The sequence below is a fragment of the Colletotrichum acutatum genome (assembly GCF_030867785.1).
Source record: "Colletotrichum acutatum strain CBS 112980 chromosome Unknown BDZ83scaffold_35, whole genome shotgun sequence".
NCBI classification, from domain to species: domain Eukaryota; kingdom Fungi; phylum Ascomycota; class Sordariomycetes; order Glomerellales; family Glomerellaceae; genus Colletotrichum; species Colletotrichum acutatum.
The window spans coordinates 95,605-119,171 of record NW_026849029.1 but is presented as its reverse complement, the minus strand read 5'-3'; the positions used below and the strand labels follow the sequence as shown (position 1 = coordinate 119,171).

At 50.3% G+C, this 23,567-nt stretch overlaps 8 protein-coding genes across 8 annotated transcripts; 7 read left to right on the top strand and 1 right to left on the bottom strand.

The window, feature by feature from the left end:
• Positions 1-25: 25 nt before the first annotated feature.
• BDZ83DRAFT_791495 (uncharacterized protein) lies at positions 26-3,593 on the top strand (the record flags this gene model as incomplete). Its single annotated transcript, XM_060515735.1, has 4 exons — positions 26-31; positions 1,237-1,607; positions 2,171-2,607; positions 2,789-3,593. 4 exons carry the CDS (start codon positions 26-28, stop codon positions 3,406-3,408), a joined length of 1,434 nt encoding a protein of 477 aa, XP_060366138.1. The 3' UTR covers positions 3,409-3,593.
• A 758-nt stretch (positions 3,594-4,351) lies between these two features.
• BDZ83DRAFT_729838 (uncharacterized protein) lies at positions 4,352-5,380 on the top strand. The gene is made up of 2 exons (XM_060512826.1): positions 4,352-4,712; positions 4,783-5,380. The coding sequence occupies exons 1-2, from the start codon at positions 4,466-4,468 to the stop codon at positions 5,118-5,120; spliced, it is 585 nt and encodes a 194-aa protein (XP_060366137.1). The 5' UTR covers positions 4,352-4,465; the 3' UTR covers positions 5,121-5,380.
• A 1,201-nt stretch (positions 5,381-6,581) lies between these two features.
• Positions 6,582-7,262, top strand: BDZ83DRAFT_751130 (uncharacterized protein; the record flags this gene model as incomplete). Its single annotated transcript, XM_060514015.1, has 2 exons — positions 6,582-6,900; positions 6,964-7,262. 2 exons carry the CDS (start codon positions 6,582-6,584, stop codon positions 7,260-7,262), a joined length of 618 nt encoding a protein of 205 aa, XP_060366136.1.
• A 397-nt stretch (positions 7,263-7,659) lies between these two features.
• On the bottom strand, positions 7,660-9,076 carry BDZ83DRAFT_718689 (family ergot alkaloid biosynthesis protein; the record flags this gene model as incomplete). Its single annotated transcript, XM_060512101.1, has 4 exons — positions 7,660-7,756; positions 8,067-8,317; positions 8,374-8,570; positions 8,632-9,076. The coding sequence occupies 4 exons, from the start codon at positions 9,074-9,076 to the stop codon at positions 7,660-7,662; spliced, it is 990 nt and encodes a 329-aa protein (XP_060366135.1).
• Positions 9,077-10,841: 1,765 nt separating this feature from the next.
• BDZ83DRAFT_775204 (uncharacterized protein) lies at positions 10,842-13,539 on the top strand (the record flags this gene model as incomplete). Its single annotated transcript, XM_060515439.1, has 6 exons — positions 10,842-11,269; positions 11,328-11,523; positions 12,185-12,219; positions 12,386-12,555; positions 12,639-12,745; positions 13,374-13,539. The coding sequence occupies exons 1-6, from the start codon at positions 10,876-10,878 to the stop codon at positions 13,537-13,539; spliced, it is 1,068 nt and encodes a 355-aa protein (XP_060366134.1). The 5' UTR covers positions 10,842-10,875.
• A 1,200-nt stretch (positions 13,540-14,739) lies between these two features.
• On the top strand, positions 14,740-16,482 carry BDZ83DRAFT_650704 (uncharacterized protein; the record flags this gene model as incomplete). Its single annotated transcript, XM_060510395.1, has 4 exons — positions 14,740-14,750; positions 14,794-14,848; positions 15,440-15,470; positions 15,857-16,482. The coding sequence occupies 4 exons, from the start codon at positions 14,740-14,742 to the stop codon at positions 16,480-16,482; spliced, it is 723 nt and encodes a 240-aa protein (XP_060366133.1).
• Positions 16,483-18,551: 2,069 nt separating this feature from the next.
• BDZ83DRAFT_775202 (uncharacterized protein) lies at positions 18,552-19,233 on the top strand. Its single transcript, XM_060515438.1, has 2 exons — positions 18,552-18,836; positions 18,902-19,233. The coding sequence occupies exons 1-2, from the start codon at positions 18,557-18,559 to the stop codon at positions 19,036-19,038; spliced, it is 417 nt and encodes a 138-aa protein (XP_060366132.1). The 5' UTR covers positions 18,552-18,556; the 3' UTR covers positions 19,039-19,233.
• Positions 19,234-21,524: 2,291 nt separating this feature from the next.
• BDZ83DRAFT_650702 (peptidase C1-like family protein) lies at positions 21,525-23,129 on the top strand (the record flags this gene model as incomplete). The annotated part of the gene is made up of 2 exons (XM_060510394.1): positions 21,525-21,748; positions 21,821-23,129. The coding sequence occupies 2 exons, from the start codon at positions 21,525-21,527 to the stop codon at positions 23,127-23,129; spliced, it is 1,533 nt and encodes a 510-aa protein (XP_060366131.1).
• Positions 23,130-23,567: the final 438 nt, after the last annotated feature.

Below are 23,567 nucleotides of genomic sequence, written 5' to 3'. Positions count from 1 at the left end.
TACGTAGGTACGTAGCGTTCCATGTATGGATGTAGGTACCTTAGGTTGGCACGTTCTCACCTCAAACAGTCGGGCAGGTCGCCATCGAAATGGAGAATGGGAAAGTGTGCAGTGGTGCCCGGTACCTGCCGCGCCGGAGCAAACTGGTGCCTGACTTGGGTACCGTTGGCCTGGACACCTCAGATGCAAGGCGTCCATTGCTACCAGATGAATGTGGTTTGTACCTATGTACACATTGCCAGGGCGTCAAAGCTTCGAGCTGCAGCTCCGAGCTTCTCCTCCTGCCGACCTGCCCCATGTCGAATCTCCACTTCTCATCCCCGGACTAGTCCTCTTCGGGGCGGAATAAACAAACGGAATATCCACTGCTGGTCTGATGCAGGAGACGGGAGCCAATGTCAACATTCCCACACAACACACGGCGCACTTTGACCACACTTTCTTGCTGGGAATTGCTCGTCTTTCTCAAGTTTCTCTCTATCCTATCCGTACTATTATCCATACCTTACCATTTCCTGCCATTCTACAGGCATCTTTCTCATCTCTCACCCTCGCACACCATCCATCACAACTTGAACCCACACCAGACAGAACACAGACTCTCGGTTGGTCTCTCCTCTCACATCTTTTGATATCTCTCCCAGAAAACGAGACACACTCGATCTAATCCTGTCCAATCCAGATCGTCCAGCCCGCCTCCTCCGCATCCACTCCCAGCCGTCCATCCACCCACAAAGACACTGATCCCAGTCTCGGTCCCACTTTGATCCAAGATACCAGTCCAGAGTCTCAAGAGGACACACTCGCACACACTCATACACAATAGACAGTCAGACACACACACACACAAGCACAACATTTCACCCCTTGCCCCGGCAACCCTTCACAACCCTCGTTTTCTGCAGACTGCATTCGCTCGCCGCTTGCTCTGCTGCTCGGTCCAACCATCACCCTCCAACCCCCCGTCTTCAAAACCCAATCCGCATCGCACATCTCGAGCGACCCTCTTCTCCCTCCTTCTTCTCTCCTCTCCATCCATCTTCAAAGCTTCAATCGCCCTTTTTGCCCAACTTCACTTTCCTGTCGGCACACCCCCTTTCCTCCAAATCCAAAAGAGAAGAGAAAAGCAGAAGCGCGTGTCACTTGAACGACCGGCTTCTTCCACCTTTCCCTTCCCCTTTGTTTTTTTAGGAAAACGAAGCAAGAGGATACTCTTCTTTGCCTTCCTCACTTCAGGAACGCTTAGAAGATTCTCCTCTCTGCGCCCCCAAGGCCGCCAATCTGGATTTTGAAGCTCGTGTCCCCGTCCCCTTTAGCGTCTTTCCCTCCACCTACAAGGAGAGTGAGACACAAACCCAGACCCAAACAGTCACTCAGACGCACGAGGAGCTTGAGATCAAAGTTCCCGAAAAGAAGCCCAACAAGCCCGGACGGGAGGAAAGTCAATACTCTTCCTTCACCACCATCGCCGAGTCGAAGCCGCAGCAGCAGCAGCCTCTTCCCCCTCGGAAAGAGCAGCACCGCTACGAAGAAGAGGTCCGCATCGAAGAACACTACCACCGTCCCGGTGTCCACTACGAGTCCCACAACTACCGTGAGGAGTACCGGTATGTTCTGATCTTTCTCTATCTGTTCTCTGTCTATCTGTTCATCACTTTCTCTCTATTCCTCTCTCTGCCCAACCCTTTCTATCCGTGGCCGCATGTGCCCATCACAGCTTATGTATGGCATGGCATCGATCGATTCATCCAGCCTCCCCCCTCACTCCCGCTTCCCTCTTCCCATGCAACCTCAAAACAACACATACCCACTCGCGTCACTCCGGTCACCGCCCCTTCTCCTCCCCCATCCACCCTCCGCCTCCCCTTGGCAACCGTCTCTCACCTACCTATCTTCCTCCTCCTTCTACACACCCCTACCTCTCCTCCCACTGGGCACCCCGGCTCGGGACCGCTTCAGCTCGGGCCCCGGTATTTCGCCAAATTTCCCTCCTTGCCCATTACGAGCCGCCAGTCATGGACCCTGGACGCCTCCTCCCGGCCCCCTAGTCCCATGTTGGCCAAGTAACCACTTGTCACGTCAAATATGTCAACCGGAGCGAAAAAGCTTCCCCATCAAGCTCCCCCATCAAAACATCAACTGACTTCTCTCTTCTTTTCCTTCTATCCAGCCCTGCCCCTCCCGCTCCTGCTCCTGCTCCCTCTCAATACACCACTCAGCAAGAGTTCCACGACACTCGCATCCACCACCACGACACTCGCGTTGAGATCGACACCCGTCACCACGAGCACCTGGTAAACCCGATTGATAAAATCGAACGCCAGTACCGTCAACGCTTCCAGCCTACCTACCACAAGGAGGAAGTCACCGTCGAGACCTACCCGGCTCCTCATCACCACCACCACCACCACTCTCACTCCGACCACCACTCGGATCACCACTCCCACCACCAGCACTCCCACGTCGACGAGTACACCGTCGAATCTGAGCGCCCCCGTCCTCAGCAGTACAAGGAAACCATCAAGGTTACCGAAGAGACCATCGAGCCCACTCACGTCTCCAAGCCCCAACACAAGTCTTCCAAGATGGGTTACTACGACGAGGATGGTAAGTCTTGAAGTCCCCCTCCCCAGTGCTCTGCTTGACCCCCTTTTGTGCGTGCGTGTGCTTGCTGGCTTGTCTGTCCGTCCAATGCTTATTGGGCTTTGTGTGTGTGTGCGTGTGTTTTGGTTGCGCCGTTCGTCCCCCCAATCTATGGACCGACACTGAAGGGTGCTCGCACCACCAGGCCACTACCATTCTTTCCGTCAAGGCCTTCACAAGCTGGCGGACAAGATTGCTCACCCCCATCATCACCACCATCATCATCATGGTCATGCTGACCGTTACGAAGTCTCCGAGGTTCGCGCCGCTTCCGCCCCCCGCCGCCAGTCTTCCGGCTCTGGCTCCGGTGCCCCTCTCCTCCCCAACACCGTCACCATCCCCTGCCACCACATCCGCCTCGGCGACTTCTTGATGCTCCAGGGCCGTCCCTGCCAGGTCATCAAGATCTCCACCTCCGCCGCCACCGGCCAGTACCGCTACCTCGGTGTCGACCTCTTCACCAAGCAGCTCCACGAGGAGTCCTCCTTCATCGCCAACCCCGCCCCCAGCGTCGTTGTTCAGACCATGCTCGGCCCCGTCTTCAAGCAGTACCGCGTCCTCGACCTCGCCGATGGTCACGTCACTGCCATGACCGAGACCGGCGACGTCAAGCAGGGCCTGCCCGTCATTGACCAGTCCAACCTCTGGTCCCGCCTCAACAACGCCTTCGAGTCCGGCCGTGGTTCCGTCCGCGTCCTTGTCCTCAACGACGCTGGCCGTGAGCTCGCCGTCGATGTCAAGGTCATCCACGGCTCCCGTCTGTAAGCGTATCACGCTATGTCAATGGTTTATCTAGCAAACATGTCATGTACGAATTACAGATGATCAAATGTAATGGAAGAAGTTGAAGTCGATTTTTGGATAAAACAGAACGGATAAAGGATCCCGGAGTCATTTACGTAGATATGTAGCTCTGTATATGATCTGTAATCCATATGTTGGGTACTACACTACACTGTCTCAAATACGCTCTCTGTGACCTTGATGATGCTCTGTGCTCCTGTTTTCCTTTCTGGTCAAGGAGCGCCATGTCTACATGTCTACCTAGTACTTGGTATTAGCCAAGCTCATCACGGGAGCTTCCGGCAGCACACCACACCTGTGTCAGACTTACACCACCTCAGCAAGGCGGAAAGTCTGCTCTCACCGTCATTCACTGCCAGAGTCATAGCATCGTTACTTGCGATTCGCACTGGGCAAATTCCATATTGAAGCTCTTCTGTGTGGGAATCTTTGCCTTTCTCCTAAACTAACATCTACCCCGAGGCGGCAGTAGCCTAGGAGTGTGGTGAATAGATGGACGTCTTCATCTAGGGACTCGGTGAATAAAGCTGTTGTTCGGGGCAATTGATGTTTGCTCCTTGAAGCTTGTCGGACGACGACCGGGCCCGTTACCGCCGTCTCTGTATTCATCATCAGGTATGTCTACCAAAGCCTCGCCAAGCACGGCCGAATAAAGAACTGTGCAACCGCCACCTATGACGCCAACCCCATTTCATGCAGAACATCAATCCTTTCAGATTATGCCAATCGCCAGATGATATGTTACACACAGTTATGTAGACAAAGATGAAGTGGAATTTGGACCATCAAATACTACCTTAGTAGATGCTGTGAGGCTCAATCATGTGGGCTCGTGATAAAAGGAGAAACGCGGCTGCGGGCATTTACTGAATACGCCTCAGCGTGTCAAACTTGGCAGGTAGGAGGTTTCTGGGATATTAAAGAGGGCATATGCCCTTTACAAAACAGGAGTCATTACCTGCTCCAAGCGTCTCCTGAACCTGATTCAGTACAGCGTTCCGCGACTTCGATAATAATCATGGCTAGTTCAAGCTTACCACAGCAACCTCAAGGCCATGAACCAGTACGGGGATATATCGATGGCATCCGCACTCAATTTCAACGCCTCAAAGGCATAAGTCTGACTCAATACCCTGAAGCACAGGCTCTCTTCAAAAAATATAGCAATGATTTTGACGACTGGTCAGTGGCAGTGGGGCCTTATGCATCTGGGCAAGGTGCTAATATCGGCGACTTGCAAGGTCTACTTGCAACTCTTGTAGACGGTAAGTCATCGCCAAACCTTAACCCAAATACCCCTTTGCGAATATGTCAGTACTAATCAACACGATGGAGTGAGCTGCATGGTCGGTGTCGATGACTGCCCCCGTTCATCGCCTAACATGAGATGGGGAAAACCAACGATGAGAGATCCTATGGACCTCTCTTGGCCGAATCGTGGGAGAGATGAAGAGGGCACTGATCCAAGAACACTCCTTGGCGCAGTACTATTCATCGATATTCCAATGCGTTTCACGCTTCTCAATCTCAGGCTTGCTGCGTGTAGGGAACGAAATTCTGGTTTCCAAGGGGAAGAAATCAAGAAAGTTGTCGACCGGAAGAACTTGGAGAGGACATTGCTGGATGCCAAGATCATTCCTGCTTCGCCACCGTCGGTCAAAGCAATCGGTTAAAGTCCTCTCGTTCCGGCCTGCAGAGTAGAGCCCGAAGAGACCAATCTCTAGTGAAATCGGTTATGTTCACCATTACCAAACATGATCGGGAGACCTGGGCCCCAGGTCGGCGGCGGACAAATGCGAGCTTTCTGAATCATCTGTTGAGTAAACCGACGTCAGCCTCGAGAAGATTAGGTCCTATCGAGGCTTGGAGAAAGCAGTAGAACGCTGGCGGCTTCGCGGAATGCGGCACTTTTCAGCTGGTTTACCCAGATCAGGCGGCTCTGGATCTACTTCGTTACTTAGTGGGCATCGTCGTTGGTATCTCTATGTGTATGATGAGGGTTTCCCGGCTCCCAAGAGAACAAGGCAAATCTATAGAATACTAGTCTATATGCACAATATAAGCAAGCATACGATGCTCAGTCTCATGCTATTGCCCAGTTTTGCGCTGACCCAATTGTAGTCACTTAATCTAAGAGCCGGTGTACAAGGGCCAATTGGCTATCTTCATCCCCAAATTTTGCACACATGTCTTCAGAGTCTCGTTTGATTCCAGTTTTTGGGTTCTGAGCAGTCGCTAGCGAAGGTGAACCAGGAAGGCGGTTAGAGCCCTACAAACGGTCTTTCCACTTACAAACCACCTCTGTAGGACTCGTGAGCTTCGCCCACTTTCTTCTCCTTGAGCCCCCATTTGCGCAATTCAGAGGATATGCGTGATCGAAGGGGATCCTACCCATTGAGTTGGTTTCCTGGTGCTGAGCATCGGATCTTCTGAGATCACTTGAGTAGCCACGTCATCGTCGGTAATCCCCTCCAGTCAGTCATCACTCTTCGAAAGACACACATCACGGGCAGCAGCTTCCAGTAGTCACACGGCCTCTCGATACACCAGCTCATCAAGGGATCAGCAGAAGTCATTGTGACCGCCATTCACCGCCAAAGTCGTGGCGTCGTCACCTTTCATTCATTTCAGGAAATGCCTCAGTTGTACTTGCACGTGTAGGAACTTTGCCTCTTTTCCAAACCTATATCTATCCTGTGGCGGTAGGAGCTATTGGTTTGATGGGGGGGGTGGGTGTCTTCGTATTTATTGTCAGAAGGCGAGTGTCGAAAGACGGGTAAGTTTACCGGGTGGTCGCACAGAGGCCAGGGAAACCGCCACATATGGTTCCCACACCCTTATAAATCAGGATGTGAATACTTTTCAGATTTCGCCAATCATTCCCTCGGGGTAGGGCGGCTCTATAGATTGTTATATAGACAAAGAAGGAGAGGATTATGGATCGTTGAGTGTTCAGTAGGTGGTGCTTTCAAGCTCCATGATCGTGGACTTGTCATCAACAGAGTGATACCCGGATGTTCAGAGAGTGGTATAGGTCCCTGAATTATAAGAAAGGTCATGTTTCCTTTCCAAGATAGCCTCATCATCTCTCAGACTCATCTCTGTAGACAACGAAACCACCTCATGCGATAATCATGGCTTCTAGTGATTTCAACACCCAGGTCCTTGCCGACCAGCCCTCGAAAAAGGTACAGGCATGCGACGAAGTGTTCAAATCTATCGTGAAGCATCCTCACGAAATTCCTTACACGCGAGCGCAGGAACTAGTCAAAGATCTGTGGACTGATTTCAGGAGCTGGATCAGCAGACTCCTCGACGACGGGAAGATTTTTGATAAAAATACGCCGTTAACCGGATTGATTGCCTTGGATCGCAAGATCTCAGTGGGAGATGGCCCCGAGAAAGCCATCTTTACCCACGACCTGGAAGTTCTCTGCCACTACCTTCAGAGAAGTAAGCCACCGCACCATGCCGATGCCAGTAATTTGGAATGCTGACTGCACTGACCTGACGAAGTGGAAGCTATTCTCCTCCGTGGAGCTGATAATCGGCTGAGGGGTGATGAAGCCTCTCGAAAAGATCCCTTGCTGAAAGGTTCCAAGACTAAGATAATGGAAAACGACATGTTTGGTCCACGGTCGGACCTCGGCTGGTACATGTTCTTTGGTATTCCGATGCGCCTCTTACTCATCGAGTCCGAGTCTGTCATGTTCTCCAAGGACGATGAGATGGCCGATGATTTCCTATCCCAGATCGTGGGCAAACAATGCATTGAGGGTCGATTGATAGACGCGAAATGTCACTGGTTCATTTAGAGACGGCTTTCCGGAAGTTCAAGCCTCGTCCTTTGTCTTTGGTTCAGCAGAGAGAATTGGGTATGGAACGACAGTCACGATTGCCCAACGGAGGAGACAGCAGATAACATCGAGCCTTCTCCGGACCAGCTATTAGTCAACCAATCTCGGCCTTGAGCACATAGGGTACTATCAAGGCTTAGTAAAAGCAATAGAGCGGTAGCGACTACGAGGAATACGACACTCTTTTTATTTTGGGCACCTAGATCAAGTAGCTGTGGAATATGTTCATCACTTATGCAGCATCTCTCGTGGCATATCAACGTATTTGATGCGAGTCGTCTGATTACCTGTCTTCTAACGTACTCAACACCGAAGTCGGTTTTCGCTACCTACGCGATCACGTCGCATGTCTACTTCATGGCGTATTCGCATTAATGGACAGGGAGGAACCATTGGACTCGGCTACGCATATGCCGTCGAGCACAGTGAATGGATAGAGCTTGGCGGAAACACTATTATATTTGTCATGGAGGAAGGGGACACGAAGGAAGTCTGCAACCAGAAGTTGAAAGAAGAGCAAGAGAAGTATCGAGCAAGAGTATATCTGCCTTATGTCTTTTTAAATTCAGGATAGCATTTGGTCCAACGAGGAGCACGTTGGTATCTATGGCTCTGTGCATGAGACTCGACTTCTCTGCATTGCTAGTATGTGAACTAGGTGGAAAGTCCGTATCTCCCTTCAGATAGGTTGGCGTACAATCATCATTCATTTCATGGAGTTAATATTTGATGCCCATGCTTGGATTAAAAGACCCTTCAGACTTCTGCGCCCAGAGCCTCTTATTCTTCTCCGCAAAGTCACAAAATCGTGCTGGGCGTTTCCCTGTCAAATCGACAACAACACTGTTCATCCGGTTCTCACTCCCGTTCCTAATGGCCATGTCTGCGTTGCCTAGCATCTCCGCAATATGCGTAGGTAGACCTTGTCGAACATAGTAGTCCACAAGCTCGTCAACCGAGAGGTCCTTGTGCGTGATCTCGCGACCGAGAGTTTTGGAAAGGATCTCGGCGATCTGTATAACATCATTACTCCTACTGCGGGAAGGTCTAGTTAGACAACTGTACTCACATCGCCGTAGCTGAGTAGCTCGGGCCCGAGAATCAAATACTCGTCGTTTGGAGCGTCCTTTTGGGTAAGTAGCTGGAACGCACACGCAGCAATATCCTCTGTCGCAACCCAAGGAATCTTTCCGTCCCCGGTGGCAGAGTAGATAACACCTTCTTTAACAATTGAGTCGCGGTAGTTTTCTAATTCCGCAAAGTTCTCTGTTCAGTGATCAGCAACAGCACTTCCCCAGACCCTACCTAGAAATAGGCGCGCACTTACGTTGAAACCATGTCGGTCTGATCGCTGCCCATTCCACTTCGCCCTTCTCACCAAGCTGCTTTAGATAGGCATGAGGTCGACCCATCCCCAGACTATTGATATCCGGCTCGACTGGACTCCCGCTCAGCAGAACGAATCGCTTCACATGTCCCTTGAGTCGCGCCTGGTCAATGAACAACTCCACCGGCGGCAAAGGACCCCCTGGTGGCGCCACCAGGAATACGCTCGTCGCGCCAATTTCTAGAACCGTGTCCCATGTCTTCTTATCGTTCCAGTCGAAGGCAATCGGTTTGATGTTCTCGGCGCCCGACTCTGTCGTCGCCGACCCTTTGCGGAAGGCTTGATAGACCTGAACTGACGTCTCCGCAAAGAGCTTGGTGAGCTGTCGGCCAACTTTACCAGTTCCACCGATGATCAACACTGTTTTCGGGTGATGTCCTTCCATTGCTGCGCTTGCCAGATTGCCGTTTGATATTCCTTGAACTGATTCCAATTATTGAGTAAAACGAAAGAAAATGAAGAAAAGTTACATCGTTGTAAGTTAAACTGCTTCGATTACCGTACGGAGCTAAGAGTTAAAAGCCGCTGCGGACTTAAGATCCGATTAGACGTTACGACCCGTATAAAGATGACAGTCAACCGACACACTCGGACGCAAAGCATTTGAATTGATTGATTGACTGATCTTGTCCTATTTACTTTGACCGCTTCAGTCAGCAGCTATACCCGGATGGCGAGGTACAGCTTGAGGGACACATCCGTGAACAGCGCTTGCCAAACGGCACCATAACCTCCCGGTGCACTACATGTACCTCAGCAAGGTTTTGAGTGCCTGTCATCATCATCACCGCCTTCATGAACAGAATAAACTCAGTCACGATCAGGAAACACCAGGGAGAAGCCCCCAGCTGAGCTCCTGGGCCTTCAAAGAGTCGTGTTGGCCCTACAAACCCAATGCCAGAGCTTTCCTATGAACGGGGACGAAACGAAGGTATCGATATACTGTGATCTTGAGATCCAGACCTTGGCGCGTCTGTCTTCATCAGACTTTCAGCCCATGATCTCGATCGATATCGCCCCAACAACGATTGTTCAAAGCGCAGTTGCTCTTCGCTTTCTCGTTTGAGCCCCCATTTGCCTCGCGTGGTGGCGTTGTATACCCAGATCCGGATCGATGGTGCTTTGGAGGTAGATGAACTATTTGCTGCCGCAACATCGTGGGTGCTCAACTGTCGCAATCCAACAGCACCCTGTACTCAACGTGTATGAGTCCATGAGAACTCTACGAGAATGGCTGTTGAGAAATCTTCTGGTGGCATCAAAAGGAAGAAAGCATCCGAGTCTACGATCCGCCGTCTTCATGGCTGCCAGGTCCATATGCTGCTTGATGAAAGCAAATGAACGGGCAACCTTGTTCGCTTCCCGAACTTGCCGGAATTAGATGAATCATGAGACTGGTGCCCAAATCATATATGCCATCCTCATCATCAGCAGCACGAGCTCAATGGGGAGCTATGCCTCTGTGGCCTCTTTCACCTACTGCCGATGAGGCTTCTTTCGAGTTAATCTCTCTCAATGGCGGTCTTACCGCCGCGTAGACTCCGCCATCTTTCCTTTATACCTCTGTTCAAGCTCGTGTTGTACATGTTTACGCGTGCTCAAAGAATATTTATTCTGAATCACGTAACACATATTCGTATCGCCTATCGTTGATGATGGGATCGCGGTAAAGCAGTTATTCTATGGGTTGGTCATGCGCATCTCTACAACACATGCTGCCATCAGAAGTCTCTCGAAACCCTGTTGCATTTCTGCCGTCTGACGTGTTGTGGCTCGGTCCATGGTCGTACCAAGATTTTGAATGGACTGGGTAAACCGCCACATACGATGCCGCCCTATCCAAGAATCCGGAAGTAAACGCATTCAAATTACATCAGTCTTCACAAGGAGTCACTGGTGACTGGCAAGACAAAGACAGGGAACAAATCTGAATCATCAACTGTTCAGCGGGTGCTGTCGGGTCAAACATCGTGGGCTCGTGATAGGATGAGCCGTTTACGAGCATTCGCTGAAAATTCCATCCTTATGCTAAGTACCTATGAGTTGAAGGAATGAGAGAGCCTTGTAATCTTCTGGGTTATATAACAGGCCATCTTCATCAATCGTTTCCAAAAAGCTTGGTCACTTCTCACACGCATCTCTGCGACCAACATCGAAACCACGAAACTACCTCACACAACAGTCATGGCCTCGTCAATGATGGACCCGTCGAGAATGAACTCGTCAATTGTGAATCCAATATACATAGACCCAAGAATCATGAACCAGGTGCTCACGGCCACTTCAAATAGCAAGCACATATACAGCTTTGGACACCCAGATGCATCTAAGCTAGTCGAGAAGTGCGCAGAAACATTCGGAAACATCTTAAGGGAGAACGATCATCCTGATCTCACCCCTACCGTTAAGAGGCTTCAGAAGGAGTTTTTGGCGTGGGGTCATGAAATCGGTGTTCTCGACGAAGAGGGGCAAGTGTCGGAGGGGAAGGAAGTATTCGACAACGTTTTGAGGTTTAACTCTATCCTTTCGAAAAACTTGCAGATGGACTTGGATTCTCTCTACGTTCATCTCGTTGAAGGTTAGTCATCGCAACGGCTCGAAGTCGACGGCTTCGAATGCTGACTTCAGTAATGCAGTAAAACGCATGACCGAACCGAATCCCGAATTTGCGTTTAGAAACGAAACATGGGGCAAGTCCACTTCGAAGGATCCCATTCTGCTACTCGGTCAGGATCGCACCAGGGACACTACCCAGGGCATTGGTCCACGGTCGCGACTCGGCATGACATTGTTCACACTGATTCCATTGCGTTTCCTACAAATTCAGCTCAGGTATGCCGACTTCACGTCAGAATGGGAAAAGGGTGTCGTTCGCCGTCTTAGCGAGGCGCACCTGCGGAGCGTTTTGTTCGAGCAGCATGTCTGAGCCAACACTTCAAAAGACGCATACCCGCCGCCGGCAGAAAGTCGTATGGACGGAACGGCCTTGATTCTAATCAATCATACCCGTCATCATCATCATCATCCAGGCGCGGGGACTTGGTCTCATTTTGATGGTGAGCGACCACAACGCGGGTAGGCTTACCAAACGAGTTACGAACATAAGAAATCGACCTCGAACTTGAGAAGCGACTGCTTTCTGCTTGAGATGTAAGAGTCTCTGGTCAACGGACGCTGGGCGGTTACGAGGAGTGCGGTTCTTTTCGACTGATTTAGCATGTTCGAGTGGCTTTGGACGACGTCTGGGTATTTTTCTTCTCCTTTAGCGTATGGCCCTATGTATTATGGAAGGCAAAAAGAAAAAGAAAAAAAAAGTACAAAACCGGAAAGACAAAAAAAAGACTATCATTATTAAAAACTTTCGTAGCTTAACTGTTGAGTTTACCTATATTGACTGCGGACATACATTGACTGCGCACATATATTGACTGCGCACAACTGGCAGCCAAGCCTACTGATATCATCCCCTCTTCTACCTAAAATAGGCACGTAGGCTGTTGGTAAAGCTCACCCTCTGCGAATACCTCCGTACGTAATTGACCTTCAGTAAGAATGGATTCTAGAATATACGTATCTCTTCAAGTTAATCCTGTAATAAGACCCTTTAGGCGCAAAGAGCTTTGGCTAGAAAGGGCATCCTTATACGCCGTCCACACGCATCACCAACCATATATCCTAAACTGCAGTTGTGTAGCACAAGATCCGGGCGTGCAGATGGCCGGTGATGCCGTTAAGGTTAGAGCGGCCCAAGGCTGTTGCGTCACCGTACCTTTCGAACTTTCGGGCCCGCGTCAAACCGAGGCGCTAAGGGACAAGGAGAAGAATCGTGGCCGAAAAAGGCTGAGAAAGTCCAGCAGTCCCTTGGTACGAATATTTGCTTGTGACCCTAGGATCTCCGTAATTGTGGGATCTCTATGACCATAGAGATCCGTTGCATGTGACTGCAGACATCTGCAACTCCGACCGTCAACGTCGTGCCGGGATCTTGGGTCGAAGCACAAAGGATTGGGATAGCCGCCGCAGATGATCTCAAACAAGCATCTCGCTTACGTCGGTAAACTGGTGACTGATTGCCTGGCTCAGAACAATACTTGGTCGACAAAGAGAAAAAAACAAAATGGACCACCAGGTGGTCAGTATGTGCGTTCAAGCTCGACCGTCAACGGCGCGACGAGTCGGGTCGGCTGAGGGCCTTCGCTGAACATGCCTCTTTGTCGTGAATGACTATGGGTGAAGCAACGAGATGAATCTCCTGTTCTAGAATACAAAAGGGTTCATCTTTCCTTCCCAGGTATCTAGGCTAACAACTCACCACCAACGCTTCTACAATGAATTCTCTTCCTGTTGCAATTAAGGCAGTCGTCGGGGAGACCCAAAGAGAATTTCCTCCATCCAGCAGCGAAACTACAAGTACTCTCTTAGAAGATTACCGAAAAGTCATCGAGAAGATCTTCGAATGCGCTGAGAGTCATCGTGAGAATTGGGCCCCTATGTGGGGATTCTTGGAGACGCGGAGGATACTATACGAAAACCAGTGCGACACACTCGAGAAGGCGAGGTTGGAGTACGTTTTAACCGATTTCAAAAAAGGTAGAATAGTGCAAAAGTCAAACAGTAGTATGAAAGATTGCTGATTGAGGTAACGCAGTGAGAGACATACTTACGGGAGCAGCTGATAACAGGGAAATGGTCGAAGACGAGAATATGCCAGGTCACCGATCAGAGTTATATCAATCGCTAAGAAATATCGATCTCAATCTTGGGTTAGGCCCACCTAAGTCCCTTGCCGACAGAGGCATTACCTTTAAGGATGACTCGATGATCCCCATCGCCAGTTTCAGTCCCTAAATCAGCCCCCCGGAAATGAATGTCGCGTGTTGGCTCAGGGGAAGATTTCTGCGTTTCAGTATACACGGAAACTGGGAGAAACAGACACACGCCAAACAGAGTGATTATGAGGAATGGGGTGCTTTCCGGCTCGTTCGTTTGGTTAAGGAGGTTTCTGCATAGATTTTGCCATTAATGTGGCTCACCTTGTCGTTCATTCAACAAATAGCCATAGTTATTATGTTCTAAAAATGAAGAAAAACAGCATCATAAAGTTGAAACATACAGCATGGTTATCAAATAACATGTCCCGCTCAGGAGAAAAAGACGCATCGAGATGTGACACTTGAGACCGAATGCAGGAAGGGGCTCGCGAAACGGGTTGTAGCATCCTACGGGCTATCTTCTCAGCAATCGAGCATCATTTATAAGCCAAGGTTTCCCTCTATTCTATAAGAGCGAGGTATATACTGACATAAATCCCAGCATCCCGCTTCCTAGGACAAGTTTCCGCTCATCGAAAGGTGTTCACCTTTTAGAATAGTTACTGCGACCATGGTTCGGTGACTTGCAGCCCTCACTCAATCATGCAGTCCAAGCTACTCTGTCATGTTAACGGATCTTCGAGCTTATGAGTTCAGCTAGACCTTCCCATCTCCCTGCTGGATGCTTCTCTTCTGGGTGACTTGGGAGTAAGGCACTAAATGAGCGTGCTCGCGACACAATACGGCGCCCCGTGTAATCATATGTGATTGGAAGTACGGAGTAGCGCGCACTATACTCTTGCATCATGCGTTAGTCTTCTCAAAAGTCATGTCATTGAAATAACACGTCTGAAGCTTTCGCGAAAGCAACCAACAAAGGCCCGGCCGGATGTAGCTTTTGGACCCTCTTTTACCGATCCGAGCCCGGACCTCCCGTGCATGGTGGGGTCCCGGGTCGCGGCACACAGATCTTGCTTATCCCATCTCTCACGCTCTGGCTTGTGTGTCTCATCTGCCTCCTAACGCTACAACAAGGAGGGATTGATTCGGGATTCTCTTCTAGCTGCACGTGCCAACGATGTCAACATTGACATGACATCCATTACCCAATCGTCGCCGGTTCTGAAGAGCGGAGGGGCCGAGGCATAAGGTAGTAGCTGGTAGCTAACAGCTGAAGATGGGTGAGTAGTTGTAGCGCATAAATCGGCAATTCCTCCTTTGAAAATTGCGGAGCACCATGACATGCAAGTATAATAACACCCGTTGATGTTTCCTGGGAATTTTACATTAGGCATTACGAGGAGTACTACCTTCAGCGCGGCAAAAGACCGCGCAAGTTCATTCCAGTAAGTACCTATAGGTACCGAGGCATATCGTAACGAATAGAAAGCGCGATACAATTACTTGCGGCTCTGAGTGAACCCGGAAGAGTTTCTCGGCATACGTATGGCCACGACAATGGGTTTCGGGCTCGGCTCAGCTCTCCCGGCTCATTTTGGGCCTAAGCCCAGGGGGGGGGAAGGGCGAGGGTTCACCGGGACGGTCCCTATAGCGAGCCCCACCGACCACCAAAAGGGCTTCTTGAGAGCGACGGAAAGGATGTTCCTATATCAAGACAAAGTTGCCACAGATGGGGGTTGCCATAAAATATCTTTGGGAAGGACTGAAACACGCTTTCGCCTTGGACTTTAGGGGTGTTCAGACTTCAAACATCCCAGACCTAACCTGCTTTCCACTGAACAGGTGCTTCAAAACCTATCTTCCATGAAATGCACCCCGAGTAGCCATTGAGTCAGCTCTACAGCCTCTTTTTGTTGTAAAACTGCGAACGGAAAGAGAGACAGTGACTTGAATGTATTTTCGGGGACGATGGTTTTCATATTCCAGAGGGAAACTCCAAAGATGTTTGGGGTTTCTTTATCGCGTGCTTGTGACAGTGTCGCATGACGTTCAGATCCAAATCATCAGGTACACCAACAACCGGCCCCTCAATCGTTTACTGGCATCTGTTCAATTGCATCCCACCGAGTCTCTAAGCCTGAAGCAATGACTTTCAGAAAACCACGCCTCGATTTTCGTCATACTCTTGTCCTCTTGAACAGTGAACGTTGGCCTTTGCTTGAAGTACAAAGGACCAAGAAACCGCCACAGGCGGCTCCGGTCAGTGACAAGGATGTTTTGGGATTCGGCCAAATTCCAAAAGACTGAACATACATCCAGGAAGAACAGCTCGGTTCAACGAGATTTCAGCTTGTTATATTGGTGCTGCCCTTTTGCTGCCAGGTTCATACAGTCTCTTTGTGTCAGTCATCTGCAGGCCGATGCAATGAGAAGGGCTTCTGGCCTACTTATAGGTCACTCCTGCTTCCTTCCCATATGTCCTGATCCATTTACACGTATCTTCAAAGTTAAACTATCGTCATCACTTCGTCCCATATTCACGGCCAGTATGGATCAGAAAGAATTGATTGACTCGGTAGCAAAACTGATGAAAGAATGCGATGAATTTTTCACCACATTCGATCACAAGGCGGGAAAGGGCTTTCTAGCATTTCTCGAACTTCGAGATACGGTTGGGACTCAGCTTAAACCCTGGCCGGCGATACAAAAGAGAATCGAGAGATGGCGAATCAGGCAGCAACTAGGTTCATTCAGACCCAAGGTAGATGATGTACTTAGAGCATTGGAGCTTTTTGCATCAACTCTCAGAGAAGGTGAGCCTTTAGCACTTCAAAAGTCATCAGCTTACAGAAGTGCTGATCTGAGTAAAATAGTGTTAAATGAGCTCCTCAAACTTGAGTCCTACGAATATGCACAGCAGGAGACGATTGAAGAGTCGAAAAAGCTTGAGGGTGCTATGAACCATCTTCTGAAATTATTTCCCTCTTCCAATTCAGAAGAGAATGTCCTCCCGAACAACTCGGAACTTCAACTTATTCCATACATGTACTCTCCCGACAACCAACTCTCCGAAGACTGATTCGCCATCTCGATCTACTTGGTAAATAATCACTGCATCCATTTCCCAACACAACTAGGCCTAAAGAAGGTGGTACGTAGCTCAGAGTTGCGGTACTTGTTCAGCTCGTCACATTGTGGTCGCGGCTTGGATGGAGTATGCCAATGCCAGCGAAGGGACTCCCAGGGTGGCCAACCTCAATGGCGGTCAGCCACATTACACCAAGGCATGTCTACTTCAGCACATTACATCGACCGGACGTTCTCAGTATTACCCCGCAAACAATTGCTGCTTGATATCACGGGTTGGGTGCGTATACTTTACAGTACATTACAGCTGGTCAAGTAGAAAGTAAGAGGTAAACACTGTTAAACCCCCGTGGGCTCCTCTCATCATGATGAAGTGTGTGAGGCGATTCCTGACTGTAAGGCACCTAGATCTGTGGGAAAGCAGGCAAGGGCTCATGAGACGGAATGAAGAGTTCCAAAGACCATCTCAGCAGACGAATCACATTTCTAACCCGGAACACTTTTTCATATCCTGCTAGGATACACAGATAGTAGTAAAGTAAAAGAGCAAGAAAAAAGTCTTGGCTTTAATACTGGCGGAGTGTAGGTTTCGCGCCTCGACAAACGAGTTCTCTCAGAGACTATAGCTGGGGCCAGGTGTGGAGTCGCAAGTTGCCTGCACATCCATGGCTCCTAGCAAAGTGGCTATGCTCGAGCTTTCTCCAAAGAATGGAAGCGAATCAATATCAATATTACCTCGGTCTACCGATACCTTTCCAGGAAGACAGCGCCCTACCTAGGTGGCGAATCTACACTTTGGAACCGTTGGGCAACACAAAAGTGTAATGATAAGAAGACCTGGGCCGGATTCTAAGGAGCACTGCCATGAGCTCGGCTAAAGACCATACGAATTCCTTGGAGAAGTATCTCGAGGTATAGATGGAGGAAAGAGAGACCTAAGAGGACTACCTACGCTCTGAGTCAAATGAGGAAGAGATTTATTTGCGCAAGAATGGTCGCGGCAGTAGTCTATGAGTCCAACCTAGTCCTTGAGGCTTATGCCGGGGCCGGGCCCGGGGACGTAGGTTTCCCGGGATAGGCGGCGCGCCTTGCCCCATCCACAGTCAAAGGGGCTTGACGGTAGTGATAGCGAGGGATGTATTGATTCTTTATCGTGATCGTTATAATTGATTTTGCCAGAGAATATATTTGAAAAGCACCAGAGCACGCTTTGGCTTGATGCATTCGAGCTGCTCGGGGATCAACCACCCTAGATCTCGCCTCCTACCAACCAAGCAATGTATCTAAGTACTCAAAGTAACTTGCCGTTAGCTGAGATGCATCGAATTCTCGTACCAGTGGCCAGCTTCGACAGCCTCTACCTTATCTCATGTTCGAAATCCCAACAGTAAGCAGGTCCGGTGACTGGCTATGAGTTCCGGAGACGATGGCCTCCTTACTTTAAGGAAGCTTCCATGGTCTTTCGTGCTTCTCGTGGCCCACGTCTACATCTTCTGTATCTGCAGTCGCCACATGTCATTCACGCTCGGAGAATCTGGGACACCGCCAGTCGCCTCTTCGCCTCCTCGGTCGTCTGCCAGCATCTGTTCAAATTCATTCAATTGATTCGCTAGACCTAGAGCAACTCCTCCCAAGGAAGAAATGTTTCAATACTCGTTGTTCTTCTACCCGGACAGTGAAATTTGGCCTTTGATGAAGTACAAAGGATCAGGAAACCGCCCCTGAGGTCACTGGCAAACACAAATACGCACTATCCTTGAAGTTGGCAAACCATCAGATAACTGAACATAACACTACATGGACAATAAAGGGGACGAAAGTGATTCGATGAACAATCAGCAGGTGCTATCAGGCTCGTCTATCTCGGCTTATGACAAGAGGAGCTGGCAGACAGCTTAGGGACGGCGCCAATCTTGTGAACAGGTTTCTTTGTGCCAAGTTTGTCTATACCAAAGCAATGAGGGTGACCACTGATATAGAGACCTACTTATAAGTTAACCTCCCTCATCAAGCAGCTTGACTGACTTCCACAAAAAAAGCTGTCATAATCACTTGCTTCCATAATCATGGCGTCTATTCATCAGGGAAAACCTCTTATCAGCGCAGAAACTCTGATGCATGACTGCGATGCAATCATTAGTGCAACCTTGGACTTCCTCGAAGGAGAGAAACAGAAAGGTTACAAGAATATCCATGTTGAGAGCTTGGAGGAGAAACTCCTGGCTCAAAAAATCTTCTTCGGATTCTGCAAAACTACATACAAAGAAAGGCGAGCAGGCTCGCGCAACTCTAACGAAGATAATATACTGAAGAAGTTGAACCCCGTCAAGACCAATTTCAAGAAAGGTGAGTTATCGCGATGTGGGACGTCTCTAGCATGATATTAGCACATGCTGATGCGAGTCATACAGTGCAAGACGAGCTCGAGGCACTTTTGCAGGCAGACAAAGAAGGTGCGCTCGAAGACGCAAAGGAAAAAACAGAAGTAGCGTTCGCTGAGCTTGCTGGTAGCGTTGAGAGATTGAAAGCCATATTTCTCTCTCCCTAGTTACGAGGGATTATCGACTCGCAACAAGCACTGTCAGGTTCGCAGTTGAAATGGTCTTTTCGGAGACCGATATGCCATAAAGACCTAGTGCTAATTTGGCATGGTAGCATACCCACCACAAAGGAGACAGGTGAAGACAGAAAAGCTGGAAGCAATAGCTGCGTTCAAGGTTGCAACAAAACCAGATTTGGGGGAAATGGATCGGGTTTCGAGGGTATGGCAGGGCTTGTTCAACTGATTTGATGGTGCTCATGACCTGAGCGGGGTATGCTGTACGCCTGGTGGGAATCTCGGGGAAGCCAATCTTTGTGGCGATCAATATCATTCCATTGAGTCATGTTTTTGATTTTTTACACATATCTTATCACCGGTCTACTGGTAGTGCTGCTTCTGAATATGTTTCCTGCTTGTCGTTACCTTGGTCAAAAGACTGAAGGTTGACTAGCCAGTATTTAAGTCAAAGTCAAACGAAAACCAAACCATCAATGTAAAGTGCAAAGAAAACTGAATTCTAGAGTTTGATCTGTGTTAACGTAGGAAGGGATTCTTCAGACAGAATGACATGAGTTGTAGACGATCTTCTCAGCAAACGATTATTACGTTCACTCCGAACCACTCTTCAGTCCCTTTCTAGGTCACACAGTAAGAGTAAACGTAAGAGGAAACGCCTCGGCTTTGAGATTATCAGGTATAGACTTCCTCATATCGAGACATGAGTCGCCTCAATGACGATTGCTGTGGCCAACTGCTGAGTCGCATTTTGCCTAGAAAAAAGCATCCATGGCTCTCAGTGATGTCGCCACGTCCGATTTTTCCTGGACTGAAGGAACAGGACTAGCATCAATATCGCGGCCCTCCACAAACACCTCGTCAGGGGGACTTGACTGCTGGGACAGACGTAGTTGTTTAACACAGCGTGATTTCCTACCAGTTAGGTTGGGCACCTCCTCATCCTCCTGCTCCTCCGCCGCGCTTCCTTGACCATTGTGTTATGAGACCTAATTCTTCCTACAAACAAGACGTTATCATGCTCTACCTTCATCAAAGTCCCAAGTCCTTGTCTATACTAACCTTACTCGTCTCCTTACAGCTACCTTCCTCCACACTCTCTGGCCGACTAAAGCCTGGCACCTTGATGCATGGATAAAACCCGACTCAAAAGATGCATAAGATGTATCGAAGGATCAACAGCTCATGTTCAACGCAAGCTTCCAGGCGTGATAGATGCCTAAAACGGCAACGTATTTCGGCCCCGCTTTTCCCGGTCCTCTTCTGGACCTCCGGCATTGGTGGAGCCTCCGTATCGCCGCGCACGAATCTGGACTCGATGGCAGTACTGGGCTTATCTCCCACGCGTTTCTTGATCAAGTTTGACCTGTTTCCCAAAGTTATAAAAATATAATTGCTGCTTCCCGCCTTCTGTGAGTCTGAGGCTGTTGGTAACGCCAAATTTGAGGTACCAACTCTCAATCATCGGGAAGAGGGAGTAGGTCAAGGTATCCCCTTCGAAACACAAGCCCAATAGGATTCGGAAGCAGCCGATGCTCATCTGGAAATCAGATCCCATAGGCGAGAAATACCTTGCAACAAAGATGCACACGTAAATCAGCGTTTCTGCACTTGACAATCGTGGATCCCCATGGCGTGCTTCCGCATCAATCGTCGCCATCACTCAAAAAACTCACACCAACCTGAAGAACACGACAAAACAACCCAATCAATCCCCTCAAGCCCACCTCATCATGTGCTCCTCTCTCTCCGACATTCCATATCAGAGCAAGCACCTTGATGGTTCCCCATTCCCCCGGTCTACGGGTGCGTGACTCTCCAATCGCTCCCTCGTGGGCACCTAATCCCTGTCGACCCAACCCCAAAGTTCCCCGAATCCTCGCCGCTGTATGGCTGGATTTCCCCCATAAAGCACGTTAAAGCATTCGCCGACCCCTCCATCCCTTCTCGGACTCGACTCCAACTGATAAGAGAATGAGTGAGACAGAGAAGAGAGACGCGCAAGTGCGGGCACCGCACACCCAACCTTACCCCGGGAAGCTTGTTCATGACCTTCCCTACCTAGAAAACTAGCAAGCACAAGCGAAGCAACCCGGAGAGACAACTATACCCCCTTCTCTGTGGCATTTGCTCGGTATCAGGCGGATCGGAACGAAGGATGGTTGGTGTGAGGGGTCGCGGGGGGTTCTAGTCTACGACTCGTGTTACCGGCTCCTTTGTCTTAAATACCACAACCGCAGCCCGGCCTGCTTCATCGGGATCTAGATTTGAATCTGAGCTTCCGTCTTACCCCCTAAGCTTTTTGATCCCTGACGATTGCGTGATTGTGTTTCTCTTCTGCAGCAATACGGTCGACATCTGTGACATCCCGTCGTCTTACAGCTCTCAACTTTCTACACATAGCTTTTCGAATAGCTTCACTTTCAGCGTCGAGCTCTACTTCAATCTAGCCCGAAAGACAGAGTCAAGCAGCCAAGATGGGTTCCCAAGCATCCAAGCCCGCCGTCGACACCTCCAACGAAAAGGCCCTCCTCGAACGCCTCCGCCGCTTCCAAGTCACCGACGACGACTTCGTCAACGTCGCCTCCGGCAGCAGCGATGACGAGAAGCGCGACATCAGACTCGTCCGCGAGCCAGAGGGTCTCCCCGTCCAACAGACGCAGTCCTGGCAGTCGAGGTTCCTCGCTGACCCGAAGAACAAGTACATACTCACTGGGCCCCATCCTTTCAGATACCAAAGGACACAAAAAAGCTAACTCGCTGTCTTCCGTAGACTCGCCCTCACGGCCCTGAGCATAGCAGACCCCCGCACAGTCCTAACCTCAACAGCAACCAAGCTCGCCGACCCCCAAATCTTCAACACCCGCATCCCCTTCGAAGGCGGTCCCATCACGAACCAGCGCTCCTCGGGCCGCTGCTGGCTCTTCGCCTCTACAAACGTCTTCCGCGTCGCCCTCATGCGCCGCTACGCCCTCGACTCGTTCGAGCTCTCCCAGTCCTACCTCTTCTTCTGGGACAAGCTCGAGAAATCAAACTACTTTCTCGAGCAAATCATCGACACCGTGGCCGCGGGCGAAGATCTCGACGGACGCCTCGTTCAGGCTCTGTTGGGCGATATCGTGAGCGATGGCGGGCAGTGGGACATGGTCTATAACTTGGTTCAAAAGTACGGCCTCGTCCCGCAGGCGCTGTACCCGGATTCGTGGAACGCTATGAACTCTGGTGTGCTCAACTCCATCGTCAAGACGAAGCTCCGCGAGTACGCCCTCATCCTCCGCAAGCTCGTCCAATCTTCCCCGTCCACCACAGCAGAGACCCTTACGACAACAAAAGAGAAAATGATGCGCGAGATCCTCTCCATCCTCACCCTCGCCCTCGGCCCGCCCCCCAACCCCCGCGACGAATTCACCTGGACCTACCTCGACAAGTCTTCCAAACCGCACACCCTTAAAACCACACCCCAGGCCTTCGCCCGCGACATCTACTCCCCAGACCTACGCATCACCTCCTCCGTAATCGACTCCATGGTCTCCCTCGTCCACGATCCGCGCCACGAACCCCTCACCTTGCTGACCGTAGACCGCCTCGGCAACATTGTAGGCGGCCGCGGCGTAACCTACGTAAACGTCTCCATGCCCACCCTCAAATCCGCCTGCGTATCCATGATCAAAGCAGGCCTCCCCGTATTCTTCGGCTCCGACGTCGGGAAATTCAGCAACTCTGCCGCGGGGGTAATGGACCTCGACCTCATCGACTACGAGCTCGGCTTCAACGTCTCCCTGTTGGGGATGGATAAGGCCAGCCGCCTCCGGACGGGCGAGAGCGCCATGACGCACGCCATGGTCCTGACTGCTGTGCACCTCGACGAGGAGACCGGCGAGAGCGTGCGGTGGAGGGTGCAGAATAGCTGGGGCGAGAGTGCGGGCGATAAGGGTTGGTTCGTCATGAGCGACGCGTGGATGGATGAGTTTGTCTACCAGGCTGTCGTTGATCCGCGGTTCCTGAGCAAGGAGGTCCGCGGGGTTATTGGGACGGAGCCGACTGTGCTGCCGCTGTGGGATCCCATGGGCAGTCTGGCGTAGAGATCTGGTCAGGTTCCATGTGTGCTGTGTTAGATAGGGCAAGGGAGGTGTATGAGATTAGTGGATTGCATATTCGTCCACTCCCCCTCTCCTTCTGGGTGTGATACAGATGATGGTTTAGATCCTTTTACGTACTCAGCAGGACAGCGTGTCAATTTACTCGTTTCAAAACATCAACTCACTTGAACCGAGTCTCAATCGATGTGCACGCCATTAGTTCCATCCGCGGCCGTTGTTTTGACGGTTTTGACGGCTTTTGCCCACGGGATAACCCAGCATCGAGATGGAGACTCTCTTGGGTCCGGCGCCGTCAACGGTCGTCTAGCTCAATCCGGACCGGCGTCAGACCAACGACGCACGAAGTGGACAATGTAGACTACGCCAACTCATCATTAATCAACTTATGTCAAAGTTCCCGTCGACCTCTGCTCCAGCTCC

Excerpts from the sequence above, each read along its gene's own strand:
- BDZ83DRAFT_775202 (XM_060515438.1), top strand. The coding sequence starts at position 18,557 with ATGGCGTCTATTCATCAGGGAAAACCTCTTATCAGCGCAGAAACTCTG. Across the intron at positions 18,837-18,901 it reads CAAGACCAATTTCAAGAAAG|TGCAAGACGAGCTCGAGGCA; the intron begins GTGAGTTATCGC and ends CGAGTCATACAG.
- BDZ83DRAFT_729838 (XM_060512826.1), top strand. The coding sequence starts at position 4,466 with ATGGCTAGTTCAAGCTTACCACAGCAACCTCAAGGCCATGAACCAGTA. Across the intron at positions 4,713-4,782 it reads ACTTGCAACTCTTGTAGACG|TGAGCTGCATGGTCGGTGTC; the intron begins GTAAGTCATCGC and ends AACACGATGGAG.